Here is a 15,636-nt window from a genome sequence, read left to right as displayed (position 1 = left end):
TATTCTTCCTTTAAACTTCCATAGTACAGCTTTGTATTCGTCTCGACGGAAAATGAACATGCTTTATAGACAGGGTTCTTTCTCACCTTGGTGATTCTCGAAAAGATGATTCCTGTATCGGAGTTTCGATACTTCATGGAGTCCAGAGAGACGTACCGTGCGATCAAGCCGTGGTGGGATGTGTTCACAGACTACCTTGCTCTGGCCATGCTAATGATCGGTGTGTTTGGATGCACGCTGCAGGTAAGACATCGAAAAATGCATTTAGTATTACAAAATGTAGGCCATATTAGCAGTCGAGATGTATCCATAATAGTAAAGCGCAGAAAAAGTATCCTGAACTTTCGCACTGCTCTGCTTTGCTCTGCTTATCTGCACTGCTTTGCTCTTAGAGCACTATTGCTCTGCTTATATCACCAACCTCAAATTAATTTTCAAGGATGCGTAGGAAATGGGTCAATCATATCTTTTCATGGCATTGTAAAACAAAACAGCAAACATTTGACAAGTAAATTAGACTTCAGTAGTAGTAGTAGTAGTAGTAGTAGAAGTAGTAATAGTAGTAGTAGTAGTAGTAGTAGTCGTAGTAGTAGTAGTAGTAGTAGTAGTGCTTTTGTTGGAAAGGCTATAGAGATTTGCGCTCAGAGCTCATGAAAGCTCAAGCAAACATATTGTTGCGGATCTCGAGCTCGTCGACGTACTGAGGGGGGGGGTTAAGCCCTGCTCCCCCTCGAGCTTTGGGTCCACGAGGCTGCCCCCACACTATACTCATGGTGGACGGATTGCTGGGCAATTCCAGCCGCTGAACACACAGCTAACGTGTGGAAGGGTTAACAGTCACGACCCGAGTACCTTCGACACACGCAGCCGTGAGAACGGGGGCTGAACCTCGCACGAGTCACGCTGGTCTTTAACGCCCGAGCGGTTGTGCGTCGCGTAACTCGTGCCGTTAACACTATGGAACCCGACCGAGCGGTTTTAATTTGTGCAATGCTCGGTCAATGGTGAAAAGACGATGATGGCCAGGTTGGAAACAAACCACAGGATTTATTCACAAATGTACAATAGTTATAGAAAAGGGACACAGTGGAGAATCTTAATGGCCTTACTTACGTCCCAGACAAGGGCCCTCAGACTCATTCGGGGAAGGGGAGGAAGAGGGGAATGCGCCCAAAGCACGGCCGCTCGTGCAGTTTGCCCGGACGGGCTCGTTCGGCGGATCCCCCCCCCCCCCCAAGGCTGTTCGCGGCAGGGGCGTTGATCACCATCGTGCACATAACAGGAATCCGAGGAGCGTATCCCAAGGTCAGCGAGGCAGAGCGCACGTGCAGGGAGTCCAGGCAGAGGTCGTCAGGGCAGAGAGAGCGTTCAAAGTCCCGGGCCAGAGAGAGAGAGAGAACGGGGGTCCGGGCCGGGTTTTATAGCCCACCCGGAGCCCCACTCAAATGTTCCATGGGCCTCCACTGGCCGCCGGGGGTCACGTGTTGTGACAGCCCCTTATTGGTGACTCTTGGCCACTCCCTTCAGCTCTCATTGGCTGTAACTTATTGGCCACTCCCTTTAGCTCTCATTGGCTGTAACTTACTGGCCACTCTATTTAGCTACCATTGGCTGTTCGCTGCTTACTGGCCACGTCCTCCAGCTCCTCCCTCGGGCCTGCTAGACTTGTCCTAGGCCCATGACACGGCACCTCAGGCTGCAATGAGGCCTACCATTACTCTAGCTGCCTCAACACATACTAACACTGGGAAGGAGACTATACTTCACATTTAATATGAAATAACTAACTAAGCGAGGCTACATGTTGTGGTGTAACTAACTATAGGGGGGTTGCCTTTATTTACAAAACCACAACAATATGTTCCCTGTTTAATGTCGCTCAATTCCTCATCTCTGCAAGTCCATGGTTTGAACTACAGTAGACAAGGTAGAGCATTTTGAAGAGAAAGCACTACCAAGACAGATAAGGAGAAGGTAAAAGAACACCAAAGAACACCAAAAAATAACCAAAATAACACATTTATACAAATAAGAGCAAAGTACCTTGTGGGGAAAAACTACAAAGTGCATAATTTATGGTCCAGGTTTCCTTAAACTTTGAACAGTGTTACTATATTCTGCCGCCTTGTAATCCGAAATAATGCGTGAGCGTATTAAGCCCTTCAGACCTACAGAACTGTGTTCCACCACATTTCTCTCAATTTTTGCCTTCCTGGTTTTATATATTGCCATTTTCCCACAGGCTAAAATAAAGTTAACAAGGATATCTCGTGAATTGCTTAGTTTCTTTACTGGGTGCCCGATGATAAAAAGTGTTGGAGAGAAGTGAAGCCAGAAGCGCAAGAGAAGATTTTTCATCAGTAAGAAACTGGTTCAAGACGGTGGCATTGTAGGTATATGTGAAATATAGTTTCCCTTTCACCACAAAAGCAGCATTCATCTGGGAAGTTAGTGAAATGCCGCATCATAGATCCAGAGCTCAGAGCACCATGTAGCAACCTCCAACTTAAGTCTGCCATCATTCTTGGTGTTGGGTAGAGATAGAGTGAATCCCAACGTGGATGAACAGTCGAAGGAAGTGGAAGAATCTCACGCCAGGGAGTATCTAGTCAGGTTGCAAGAGATATATAATGGAGCGAGTGGATCACTAGCAGGTATATATTTTTCCTTGATAGCCCACAGAACGACATTCCCACTGTGCCAGGGGCCTTACTCATATTGTTTGCAGGTATTGGCTAAGAGAGCTCGCAACATCGTGGTCTGATTTTAAAAATCCATGGAGTTACCGATGGACATCTGTCCAGTTCCATCACCCTCTTTGGGATTTTCTATATATTCCAGACAATCGGGAGGCAAGGAGCTTTTGACCTCTTCAAGTATCCTGGAGGGGATCCTGATTGTCCTTAGGTCCATTTTCGCTGCGAGTTCCTTGGGTAAAAGAAGACTTCTCTTCCCATCATTCAGAAGGTCTCCCACTGTGGATATGCTACCAGTTAAGAGGTTCCTTCTTACTGAAAAGGAAGCCAGAGTTGGGCCCTGTAGAAGAGGGTTGAGAATGAGCAGTTCTTCGAACAGGTCCTTGCTTGGATAAGGAACTGTTCTTTGTCTGTCGACTACATTCCAAGCCTTCAGCATTTCTTGATAAAAGGGAGGCAATGTAGCACGAGACAGGCTCCGAGATGTCATGATAAAAAGATTCCTTTTGTACCCAAGATTGAGCACTTTGCTGAAGAAGTATGATGCCAGTGAGCACCATTGCGGTGCAGGGTTCACATGTAGGTATCGTTGAATGGTCTTCAGCCTGGATGTGTGGTAGTGGCTTCGAAGGCAGGGAAAGGACTGTCCACCTTCTGCCAAAGGCAAGCTCAGAATGCCCAAGGAAACCCAGTGTTTACCATTCCAAAAGTAGTCTAATACCTTCCTCTGCATCTTAACCAGAAACTCCTCTGGAGTGCTTATGCAAGAGAGCCTGAATACTAACTTTGGAATTATAAACTGTTTAATGAGGAGTGTTTTCCCTCTCAGAGACAGGACTTTTAGTAGTCCACTCCAGTCTCTCAACTTTGCTTCGATCTTGTCCCCTAAAGTGTTCCAGTTAATGAGTGGTGAGTACCCATGAGAAGTGGACAAGTGCACCCCCAAATATTTGAGCTCATTGCGACTGCAGGTCAATTTCTGAAAAAGTGTTGGTAACTCCTTTATCAGCATTTGTCCAATTAGAAGCCCAGAGCTTTTCCTCCAATTTATTGTAGCAGACGATGCTGCTGAATAGACCTGCTGACAATCATAAACTACTTGCATATCCCTTGCATTACTGGCAAACACGAGAACTTCATCTGCATATGCAGAAAGTTTGCGGTTGACCCTGTTGTGTGGCACCACAATGCCAGTTAGCCTTCTTCTCATCAAACAAAGGAAGGGTTCGATACATAGGGAATATAATTGGTTGGACAGGGGACATCCTTGTCTTATTCCCCTCTCAAATGGAAAGGGTGTGAGCAAGTAACCGTCGACTTTAACTAGGCATTCTGCCGACATGTACAACGTCTGAATCATGCCTACAAATCTCCTCCCCAACCCAAAAGTTAGCAAGGTCTCAAAGAGATAATCATGGTTCATCTGGTCAAAGGCTTTCTCCTGATCCAAGGAAAGAAATCCGACTTGAGTCCGAGTCATGTCCGCATACTGTATCAGGTCTTTGACCAGGGATATGTTGTCATGTATTGTCCTGCCTGGAATGGCATATGATTGGTCAGGGATGACTAATTTTGTCAGTACTGGTCCGAGACAGAGTGACAACAATTTAGCCATGACCTTATAATCCAGACACAGCAGAGACACTCGGCGGTAGTTCTTCAAGTTTCTCAAGTCACCCTCCTTGGGGATCAAGATCAGAATCGCTCGACGACAAGAAAGGGGCATTATACCTGTATCACATGCTTCCTGAGCTATGCTTAGGTAATCAGGTCCAACCAAGTCCCATACTTTTGTATAGAATTCACATAATAAGCCATCCATGCCAGGGGATTTATCTCTTGATAGGCTGTGCAGGGCGGTTTTCAATTCTTCCAGAGACAATGGAGTCTCCAGCTGCTCCCGGTCTTCCACAGAGGCTTCAGGAAGACTACTCCATAAAGTGCCACCTGCACCTGCATCTGTGCTCTTACCCGAATATAGCTGAGTGTAAGAGGCTCTAATTCGTTTTTGAACACCCTCCGAGCCATTGAGCAAGAGACCATCTTCTGCTAGAACACTCGATATAGTCCTGAATTAACCTTTGCGTTTTTCCACCCCTTTGAGACCATTCAGGACATATTCATCCTCAGAAATAAACTGCAAACGAGAGCGCACATACGCCCCTCGTGCCTTCACACGACTACATGCTTTAAGGGTGCTCTTCTTTTCTTCGTATGCCTGCAGTTCAGTGGAGGTAAGTGTGGTCAGGTGCTTCTCAAGGTGCAGCAGTTCCTCTTCCAGTCTTTTGATACCTACCCCATGTGTTTTGCTCGATCCATACGAGTATTCCTAACACAGCAATTTCAATCGTACCTTGCCTACATCCAACCAGAGTCCAAGTGAACAAAAATCTCCTTTTTTTTTTATTCCTCCAGGCTTGCCAAAAATTCAAAAGGATTGACAAAAAAGCTTCATCCTGACTTAAAGCATTGTTCAGGTGCCACGAGCCAGGACCTCGCCTTGTTCCAGGCAGGGAAAACTTGATCCAGGCCAAGTTGTGATAAGTGAAATGGGCAACTTTTATGCCAGAGTCACTGACACTCTTACGCCAACAGTGAGACACGTAAATTCTATCGAGCCGGGATTGTGATATATGACCACCTCCGATACTTGTATACGTGAATGTTCTGTCGGTGGGGTGTTGTAAGTGCCAAGTATCTCTCAAGTTTAACAGTGTTATGGTTTGTTGTAATATTCTTACAGAGGGATTATGTGGCTCCTGCCCTATTCAATCAAGGGAGGGGTTTAGAGTGCAATTAAAGTCTCCTCCTAGAATTACACACTCTTCACCAGGCAAGGTGAGCATGAACCTCTGCAACCGGTTGAAGAAAACCCCCCTTGCAACTCCTTCACAGGGTGCATAAATGTTGACGAAATTGACAACAAATTCTTCAAACTTTGCTTTTATATTGTTATGTCTGGTGGGGTAGTGATATGTAGAGCAGATAGATCTGTATAGGTAGCGTGCTATGTCTGTCGTGGTAAGGAATCTGACTTGTAATAAGCTTCATGTTTAGGCGTTTTTTCGGTTAAGATGTATACCTGTGGACATACCTAGATGTTCGTGTGTTAAATAGAGTAGGGATTAAAGGATAAAGCCCCTGTGTCTCTCACCTGGTTAGCCAAACCTTTGTCCCTTTTGGCACTGCAGACCAACATAGACATTCCGATAGGTCCTTAGCGCAACAATAAATAATTCCCTTCCCTGACGAGACTCTGGAAGAGAACCGGCAAAAGGAAACCAGGCCGGGACACCGCCGATAATGGCCGCCGCCACCTACACCTCCGGTGGACCTATCCACCTCGAATAGCACGCGCTATGACCACGGAGTAGGGAGCGAGGTTGGGAGGCACGGTGGGCGTGGGCCTGAGCGAAGCTGGGAGGTTCGGTGGAAGGGACTGATTGGTTGGCAGCGCGCCAAGGCTGACGTCACCGGCCAGCAGATATTAGCGAGCGCCGAACGCGACGATGAGAAGCGAGTTGGAAGGATGGAGAGAGACTTGGCAGTGAGTGAGAGAGTTGCCCGAGTTGAGGAGCGCAGAAGTTTTCCCAGCCAGAGCAGTTGGCAAGCGGTTCGGACAGAGATCCCAGCCCTGGCAGTTGCGAGCAGTTGACCAGCTCAGTTCGCAGTTCACGGTTTGAGTTGGCAGTCCCGGTGAGATCTGAGTTGGCTTGTCGACCATGCGTGAGGGTCGACCTCGTGGTGCTCGGTGCTTGGTGCTTGGTGCTCGGTGCTTTGGAGCTTGGAGCGAGGCATGCCGCTGGACGAAAGGAGTCGCATGTGGGCGACGGAGATTGAAGACGACGGACAGATAAGACCGAGTTGTGCGCTCACAATTGCATGACGAGACATTTCTTTTGGTATTCCTTTCCCTCGTCTGTGTTTGAGATCTGTCGTGTGGGGACATCCCGATTAGGATATTCATTACTGGCTCGTGCTTTTCCTGTCCTTGCCTTTCTACTTTAATAAACCCTTATATTATTTTCTGTACATATACCTGAACGCAGTTTCCGTGTGGTTGATTTTAACAGGTAAGGCTGCAGGGGTCTCGCGCCCCCCTCCATCCCACGCGCTTTGGTGTAGCTATTGTTTTTGGAATCCGCCATTGAGTTTTCGCCTCGGGGGCTAAGGCCTTCGCGATCGGCATCCGTGACCGCCTGATATTAATCAAAGACGGTCACGCGACATTATGTAGCAACCGACCAAACTGGCTTCGTTTACGACAAGTATTTCAGATTTCCTTTTCGGTGAAAAGAGGGTAGCCACTCCACAAGATGTGTCCGTTAGGTGACTGAAAAAGGCCAAACCTTCCCATTGGTGTTCCCATCGGGATGCAGCCTCTGGGGTCGTGTGGGTTTCCTGCGGAAAGGTTACTTTAAGTTTTTCCTTCACACAGAATGACAATACCTGGTGCACACGGAATGCATCCTAACAGCCATTGACATTCAATGACCCTATTCCTAAGTTTCATGTCATTACTGTATTGAGAGTTTTTTCCTGTGAAAGTCACAATCTTAAACCAATTCATATTCAGGCCCGTAACTCAACAGCTTTGCTAGAAACTTCCTGACTCCGGCTTGCTCGGCCAAGCCTGAAGTCCTTGTTTTATATCCCTCTCTCCTTAGTACATGCACCAGCAAGTCATAATCTTTCCACCGTTTCAGTGCATTTTCCACTTTCTTCCTGCTATGTAAGCTTTGTTCCAGGAACTCGAGTATTTCCTGGCTGGGAATGCAGGAATGGTGTCCTGCAGGTAGGTCTGGCTCTAAACCAGTCAGTGACCCTTGATCGTCTTCCCCATCACCAATACTTTCCTCATCATTGCTGTCTGGAGGTTCAAGATCCTTCTCCTTTGGTGTACTTATACAATGTGTCAAGTCTTCTGCCATGTCGTTTCTTAAGGCTGACTTGGCATAGTCTTCTGGCACAGAGGAACGCTCCTTTGGCACTGATGCGGCGGTCGTTGCTTCACCTCCAGGTAAAACTGTGGGAATGGATGCCTCTTCCTCAGTTGGTATAGGAGATCCATCCTTTTGGGGTGGTAAAATAGAGATGTGCTCAACTATTCCCCTTTCTGCACCAACAGTGAGTGAAGTGACATCACCCGAGATGTCGGTCAGTGCCAGCAGCTTTATTGATGCTTGTGTGTCTGGTTCCATCTGTCTGTCTGTCCCACCAATGAATGCTACTTCAGCATCCTTTGAAACTTTGGTGTTAATCCTTTGGTTCAGAACTGATTTTGTAGATGTTTCAATCCCTGGTTTATTTTGAAGCTTCGTTGCAGTTATTATTATTGGATGCATTTTCTCAGCAACCAACATCACAGTATAGTTTGGCCCTGTCGAGTCAGATACCCCTGGGTTGTTTATCTTTACCATGCTGGGTTTACTACTTGACGGTCTCCCTTCCTGTTCATTCTTCAAACTGTCTTTGGGTGGATTTGGGAGAGAAGACTCCCCATATCCTGTCGTTTGATGTATAGTTTCCTCTTCTTCTTCTTCCATTTCTTCAGATTGGGTTACACCTCTTTTCTCCTTCAGAATACTCGGCCTTACAAATCCCTTTGACACATTACTTCCCATGTCATCCTCAATTGTATCAGGGTGTTCCGTGGTCCCATCCTCTGCAGGTTCTGATTTTCTCTTCTGTGCTCTCTTAGCCTTCCCTGATCCCACTGTTTGCCATTGATTTATGGCAGCAGAAGAGATGGGATGAGAAGCTGGTATAAAACTTTCTTGAGTACCACTGCCCTCGAGCACAAAGGAGCAGCTGCCTCTCTTAGGATACCTTCAGTGACGCTGGGATCCTCTCGAGGCTGCTCTGGGCGTTGAGGAGCTGCAACCTCTTTTATGATAGTGGGGCAGTCTGCTCTCCTGTGATCCTTCGCTTTGCATACATAACAACGGGGTTCGTTTGTCATATAAAACACACTGTAATTCCTTCCGTCAAAAGGAATTACAAATGACCCCTCACATTCAGCATCCTTTCCCAATTCAATGGAGACTTGTCTTTTAAAAGACAAGATATTGTTGTGGATATGAGAATGGTGTTTTTTTAAAGTGTTTTTATTGTATAGTACATTGTAAAAATATCGCCCTCCTTCCTCCAGTTGTGTATGAAGGTCAAAGTGCGTCCCGTAATTAGGTCATAAACAATCACGTTTAGCCAATCATAGATTTCCTCCTTGTTGGTAGTTATTTCCCTATTCTGTGTATTAGGCTAAGGATTTGTCTTCCATTAATTAATATTCCATTGCACCGAATCAATTAAGAATAGCTCCCCTTCAATAATTCCATTTCCCAGCTAAACTCTCCATCTCTGGGTAAAGCAGTTCACAAGCGTGGGGTGCGCGCCCTCTCATTTCGCTGCTATAGTGAATATGTGCTCCGTGCTCTGTTTGAACAGGAGGGGCGGGGTCGCCAGGGAGAGGCAAGCCCAAGCGCGCCACGAAGGGCGGGGCTGTTCAGCCCCATGCCCAAATAAGGAAACAAGCCCGTGGCTCGCCACGAGGGCCGTGCCATCGGCGCCATGCCCAAATAAGGAGACAAGCCCGTGGGATTGCCATACAAGGTCACGAAACAGAGCACGGGGGGGGGGGGGGGGAGGGTGGTACCGCAACCGACGAGGGCGTGTCACACCCGCGCTGAAGGTATGAGAGAAGGGTGCGACGATCGCTGGGAGAAGATACACCAGAGATACGGCAGATGAGTCCAGGTGCGTAAGAGAGTTGGCAGTCCACCGGGAGAGAGTTGAGAGTTGCACCGGAGTTGCGTGAGAGATACGGAAAGCCTTTGGGTGGTTGTTGCGTGAGATACGAAAAGCCTTTGACAAAGAGTCGCTTCAACCAGCCCCGTTTCAACCAGCCGTGTGAAGCCCTGACGGGGCAGCGAATGACCCTGCCGGTGTGCGGTGTAAAGCCGAATACAAGGAGCTGCCGGCTCCTCGCTTCCCGCCCGGAGTTGACCTGCTCGCTGTGCCCTGTGATCCCACCTGCTCATCCCTCCAAACGATTCCTGTCCTTCCATCCTTTTGTGTACGTGAGTTTGTTTTGTGTGTTCTGTCCTGGGTAATAAGTTAAGCCTGTTTAGTTAAGCTAGAATTTTCACTGTCTCCTTGATTTCTTCTGTAAATTATTTTATTATCCTTCCTCCTCCTTGGTTTCTTTTGGTTGTAAATAGCAAATAAATTATATTCGTATTTCCTACTTCTGTCTTCCTCTTCTTCACATCAGTGTCGCCTTTGTCTTTTCCCCATTGAATATCTGTGGCACGATTCGGTTAAGGAATCGGGTCTTAGTCATTGTTAACGGTTCGGGTCGCGGCGCCATCCGCTCGGCAAATTAACATCTTATCCGCGGTCTGTAACAATATGTTGCAGGGAGGGCTCATGACAGCACATAGACACAGGCTTGATGGGTGATCTCAACACTCCCAGTTGTTCCAGGAAAGGCACCACGACATTGGCAGGCACATAAGGAGGTATATTAGATATAATTATCCTTGTGTGGCGGACACGATGGCTCGCTGGCGCGGTGACATCATTCCGCGCACCAAGAGGGTGTCGGCCACGCCCGAGGGGTAGGCGTGGCCTCTGGATATACACGGGGCGCGCAGCCCCGAGCACGTCAGTGCTACAGTTTGAGCTATTGTATAAAGACTCTTTTCGACCCTACTCGTTGTGGCTTACCTTCGTTGGCAAACAAGTTGCGTGCGTAGCACCACGCTACATTGGTGACCCCTTTTTGGTTCAGCCGTCGCTGACCACAGAACGTGCCATGGCCAACAACGCGGTAGCGGTGAAGCTCCCTGAGTTTTGGGAAGCTCAGGCCGAAGTATGGTTTGTGCAGGCCGAGGCACAGTTCCAGCTTCGAGGAATAACGGCGGACGAGACGCGTTACTATCACGTGATCGCCGCCCTCGGGCCCGGCACGGCCGCCCGAGTCGTGTCCATCCTGCGACACCCACCGGCGGAGCACAAGTACAGGGCGCTCAAACGGCTCCTCATCGCCACGTTCGGCCTCACGGAGTTCGAACAGGCGGACCGCCTCCTGGACCTTCCCAAACTCGGCGACACACGACCATCGGTACGGATGGACTACATGCTGTCGTTGCTGGGTGACAAAGCCCCGGATTTTTTATTCCGGGTGCTTTTTCTACGCCAGCTGCCGGCACAGGTACGCCTCGCGTTGGCCGGTTCCAACATAGGGGAACCCCGCGCTCTGGCCGTCAAGGCCGACAAGTTTTTCGCGGCTTGTGACATGCGGGCGAGCTTCGGTGCGGCCGTCGCGGATCCCGAGACTGATGCGCATGCACACCTCGTGGATCCCGAGGCTGATGCGCATGCACACCTCGTGGCCGCCGCCATGCCCCGCCCACCACCACTGCAGCGGCGAACGCCGCGGCCTCCGCCGCTCCCGCCGCAAGCCTGGTGCCGTCTCCACGCCAGGTTCGGCCACAAGGCTAAGAAGTGTTGCCCGCCGTGCTCGTTTGGCAAGTCGGGAAACGACCAAGCCGACGCTCGGTAGCGGCCCTGAGCGTCGGCAATTCCGGCAGCCTCTTATTCATTACGGACACCTTGTCCGGGCACCGCTTCCTTTGCGACACAGGAGCGCAGGTAAGCATCATCCCAGCCTACGCATCCGACAAGCGAACCGCGGACCGGGGCCCCGCGTTGCTTGCAGCCAATGATACACCCATACGCACATTCGGGAAGCGCTGCCTCTCCCTGCGGTTCGGAAGGCAGCGCTTTCAATGGTCGTTCGTAACCGCCAGCGTGCCCATGGCATTGCTCGGTGCGGAATTCCTATGTGCAAATGGGTTGTTGGTGGACGTGAAGCACAGAAGGCTTGTCCAGGCCGAAACCTTTAGCTCGCTCGCTTGTTCGCTGAGCAGCTCGTTGAGCGGCTCACTGAGTGGCTCACCGAGCGGCTCACCAAGCAGCTTGCTAAACGGTTCCGTCCCGGCGAGTTTGGTTTGTACGCTTCCGGCAGCGGATGACTTTACCCGCCTCCTCGCCAATTTCCCGGCTCTCACGCGGCCCACCTTCTCGGTGGTGGCCGTCAAGCACGGGGTGGAGCATCACATCTCCACCGTCGGGCCACTGGTCTACGCCCGGGCACGCCACCTCGAGCCGACGAAGCTCGCGGTGGCGAAAGTGGAGTTCGCTACGCTGGAGCGGCTGGGCATCGTGCGGCGCTCCAAGAGCGCTTGGGCATCGCCGCTGCACATCGTGCCGAAGCCCGGTGGGGGATGGCGGCCGTGCGGGGACTACCGCCGCCTCAACGATGCTACCACCCCCGACCGCTACCCGGTCCCTCACATCCAGGACTTTTCCGCCTAGTTGGCGAAAATGTCCCTCTTTTCCAAGGTGGACCTCATCCGCGGCTACCACCAGGTCCACGTCAGGCCGGAGGACATACCGAAGACGGCCGTCATTACACCATTCGGCCTCTTCGAGTTTCTGCGGATGCCCTTCGGGTTGAAGAATGCGGCTCAGGCGTTCCAGCGGCTGATGGACAGCGTCTTGCGCGACTTGGATTTCGTTTACGTCTACTTGGACGACATCCTCGTCGCAAGCGCGTCCCGCGAAGAGCACCTCCGCCACCTCCGCACGCTCTTCGAATGCCTGGGCCAGCATGGCCTGATCGTAAACCCCGCCAAGTGCCGGTTCGGCGTCGCCGAAATCGACTTTTTGGGGCACCGTGTCACCAGGCACGGGGCCACCCCCTTACCGGCAAAGGTGGAGGCGGTCAAGGGGTTTCCGCGCCCCCGCACGATCAGGGGGCTCCAGGAGTTCCTGGGCATGTTGAACTTTTACCACCGTTTCCTGCCCCGCGTCGTCCAGCTCCTGCGCCCCCTGCACGAGGCCCGCCGGGGGAAGCCGGGCAAAGGTGACGTTGTTTTGAGCGAGCAGATGGACGCGGCGTTCACGGGCGCGAAGCTCGCCTTGGCTAACGCCACCATGCTCGCGCACCCGGCGCTCGACGCACCGATCACCCTCACCACCGACGCGTCGGACTACGCGGTGGGCGAGTGCACGAGCAATGGGTGCGTGGTGCTTGGCAACCGCTGGCGTTTTTCAGCCGGCAGCTTCGCCCGCACGAACGCCGGTACAGCACCTTCGACCGCGAGTTGCTCGGGCTCCACCTGGCGGTCAGGCACTTCCGCCATCTGCTCGAGGGCCGTTCGTTCACGGCCTTCGTCGACCACAAGCCCCTGGTCTTCGCGATGGCCAAGGTCGCCGGGCCATGGTCGGCCCGGCAGCAGCGTCACCTCTCGGCCGTGTCCGAGTACACGACGGACATCCGGCACGTCGCGGGAAAGGACAAACCGGTGGCGGATTGCCTTTCCCGGTCCGTCGCCCACGCGGTCCACCTCGGGATCGACTATGCCCGGATGGCGGCGGACCAGACCACCGACCCCGACGTCCAGGCCTTGCGGACCGCCGTCACGGGCCTCCGCGTCACCGAGGTGCCGTTCGACGGCGCTGGCACGGCCCTCTTGTGCGACGTCTCCCTCGGGCGGCCTCGCCCCATCGTGCCCGAGGGCTGGCAGCGCCGGGTTTTTGACGCCATCCACGGTCTGTCCCACCCGGGCAAGGAGGCCTCCCAGAGGCTGGTCGCCGACAAGTTCGTCTGGCATGGCCTCCGGAAGGCCGTCCGCGATTGGACCAGGACGTGCCTCGCTTGCCAGCGCGGGAAGGTGCACCGCCACACCCAGGCCCCCTTGGCCCCGTTCACGGTGCCCGAACGTCGGTTCGACCACGTTCACGTGGACTTGGTGGGACCTCTGCCCCCCTCGCAGGGTTTCACCCACGTCCTCACCATGGTGGACCGCACCACCCGGTGGCCGGAGGTCGTGCCTTTGGCGGCGACGATGGCGGCGGACGTCATGCAGGCGTTCATCGCCACCTGTGTTGCCCGGTTCGGCACCCCCTCGGACATCTTGTCCGACCGTGGCCCCCAGTTCACCTCGGAGCTCTGGGGGGCGGTCGCGCGGGGGCTCAGCGTCCAGCTGCACCGCACCACGGCCTACCACCCCCAGGCCAACGGCCTGTGCGAGCGCTTCCACCGCTCCTTGAAGGCCACGCTCCGGGCCACCCTCCGCGACGGCGGCTGGGTCGACAGGCTCCCTGGGTCCTGCTGGGCCTCCGGACGGCACCCAAGGACGACCTGCGCGCATCCGCGGCGGAGTTGGTCTTCGGACAACTGCTGCGGGTGCCGGGCGAGTTCCTCCCCGACTCCACGGCACCATGGTCCACGGCGCAGCAGCGCTCCGCACTGCAGGAGACCGCCCGGAGGTTCGCCCCGGTGCCGACGGCGCACCATGGGTGCCCGCCAAAGCACGTCGCCCCGGAGCTTCGCACGGCGGAGTACGTGTTCGTCCGCCACGACGCCCACCGGACACCGCTGCGGCCCCCGTACAACGGGCCCTTCCACGTGCTGGAGACTGGGGCGAAACACTTCACCCTCAACATCGGCGGTACTCCTGACCACGTTTCCGTGGACCGCCTCAAGCCGGCCCACCTCGACGTGGACCACCCCCCGCCAGTGGCTCGGCCCCCGCGTCGGGGCTGCCCCCCGGTGGGCGGACCTCCGGCACTGCCCAGCCCCACCGGCACGCCCCCCCACCCCGGTCCTGCACCCATCCCAGGTGCCGCCGGAGGCATCCCAGATGACATCCCGGCATGCCAGCCGCCAGAGGGCGCTTCGGCCGGGTCATCCATTTGCCCCGCAAACTGACCCTTCAGGTGCGCGGGAATTCTGGGGGGGGCGCGTGTGGCGGACACGATGGCTCGCTGGCGCGGTGACATCATTCCGCGCACCAAGAGGGTGTCGGCCACGTCCGAGGGATAGGCGTGGCCTCGTGATATACACGGGGCGAGCAGCCCCGAGCACGTCAGTGCTACAGTTTGAGCTATTGAATAAAGACTCTTTTGGACCCTACTCGTTGTGGCTTACCTTCGTTGGCAAACAAGTTGCATGCGTAGCACCACGCTGCACTTGTACCAAGACTTGAGAGCGGCTCAACTTGTACAAAGAGTCCTCCCACACCAATCCCTTTCTCTATGGCCTTATTTTCTGCAGCCTCTGAGTTAAGAAAGAACACAGCTTGTCCATACATTTTCGAGGCTGCAACTATCGTTACTGGATCAACCACACTAGCGAGTGCTTTTACATAGGCCTCTATTTGGGTGATTTGTGCCAACTCGCATTTCACCCCGTGCTTCCTTGTTAATGCCTTAAACGGGTGGGCAGGGCAGTTCACACCTGCACTAGAGGTAGTAGCGGCCATTCTTGCCCATGCACCATCCAGAGGCATGATTGCTATTAACGGTAGGTATTAACGGTATTAACCTATATTTCCCATCAAATGAAAATGAAACAAAATAACAATTAGCTCGTTCGCGAGCTTTTGCTTGTTTTAGCACTACCGTACCGGTATGCTAAGGATTAACTCAAAAGGATAATCAAACGCATGTTGAGCAAATAACTTATCGGCTCAATTGCCAAACTATGCAAATTTAGCACAGAAAGTCAAGGGTGATTAAGCAAAAACAAGGAAGTCAAACAGTTTTGTGATACACCACAAAACGGGCGCGGCAAAATTAGCACCACGCAGCGCGACGCACTGCCGCGGCTAGGCCTCAACACAAACAAGGCTTATTAATCACCCAAACCTCGATAAACAAACAAATGAACCCACGACGTTCGTAAAACCAAAACAAAACAAAAGTACTCATGGAACCAGAGGATAGATGTAGCTGAAAGGTGAATGGAATAGCAACTCAAGGAACAACAAAATGGCGTAGTAGTAGTAGTAGTAGTAGTAGTAGTAGTAGTAGTAGTAGTAGTAGTAGTAGGCGAAGCCGGTGTTGTGAATGAACGCGTACGTATTAT

General features: G+C 52.4%; 1 protein-coding gene across 1 annotated transcript in view; it reads left to right on the top strand.

The window, feature by feature from the left end:
• The first annotated feature begins 105 nt into the window (after positions 1-105).
• LOC137436360 (volume-regulated anion channel subunit LRRC8C-like) overlaps positions 106-15,636 on the top strand; it is a 124,790-nt gene continuing 109,259 nt past the window's right edge. Inside the window, exon 1 of the mRNA XM_068130107.2 lies at positions 106-243. Within this exon, the coding sequence (XP_067986208.1) occupies positions 106-243 (138 nt within the window). The remainder of the gene's footprint in view (positions 244-15,636) is intronic.

Source organism: Myxine glutinosa, chromosome 1 (genome assembly GCF_964187855.1).
Source record: "Myxine glutinosa chromosome 1, kmMyxGlut1.1, whole genome shotgun sequence".
NCBI classification, from domain to species: domain Eukaryota; kingdom Metazoa; phylum Chordata; class Myxini; order Myxiniformes; family Myxinidae; genus Myxine; species Myxine glutinosa.
This window is presented reverse-complemented; position numbering and strand designations above follow the sequence as displayed.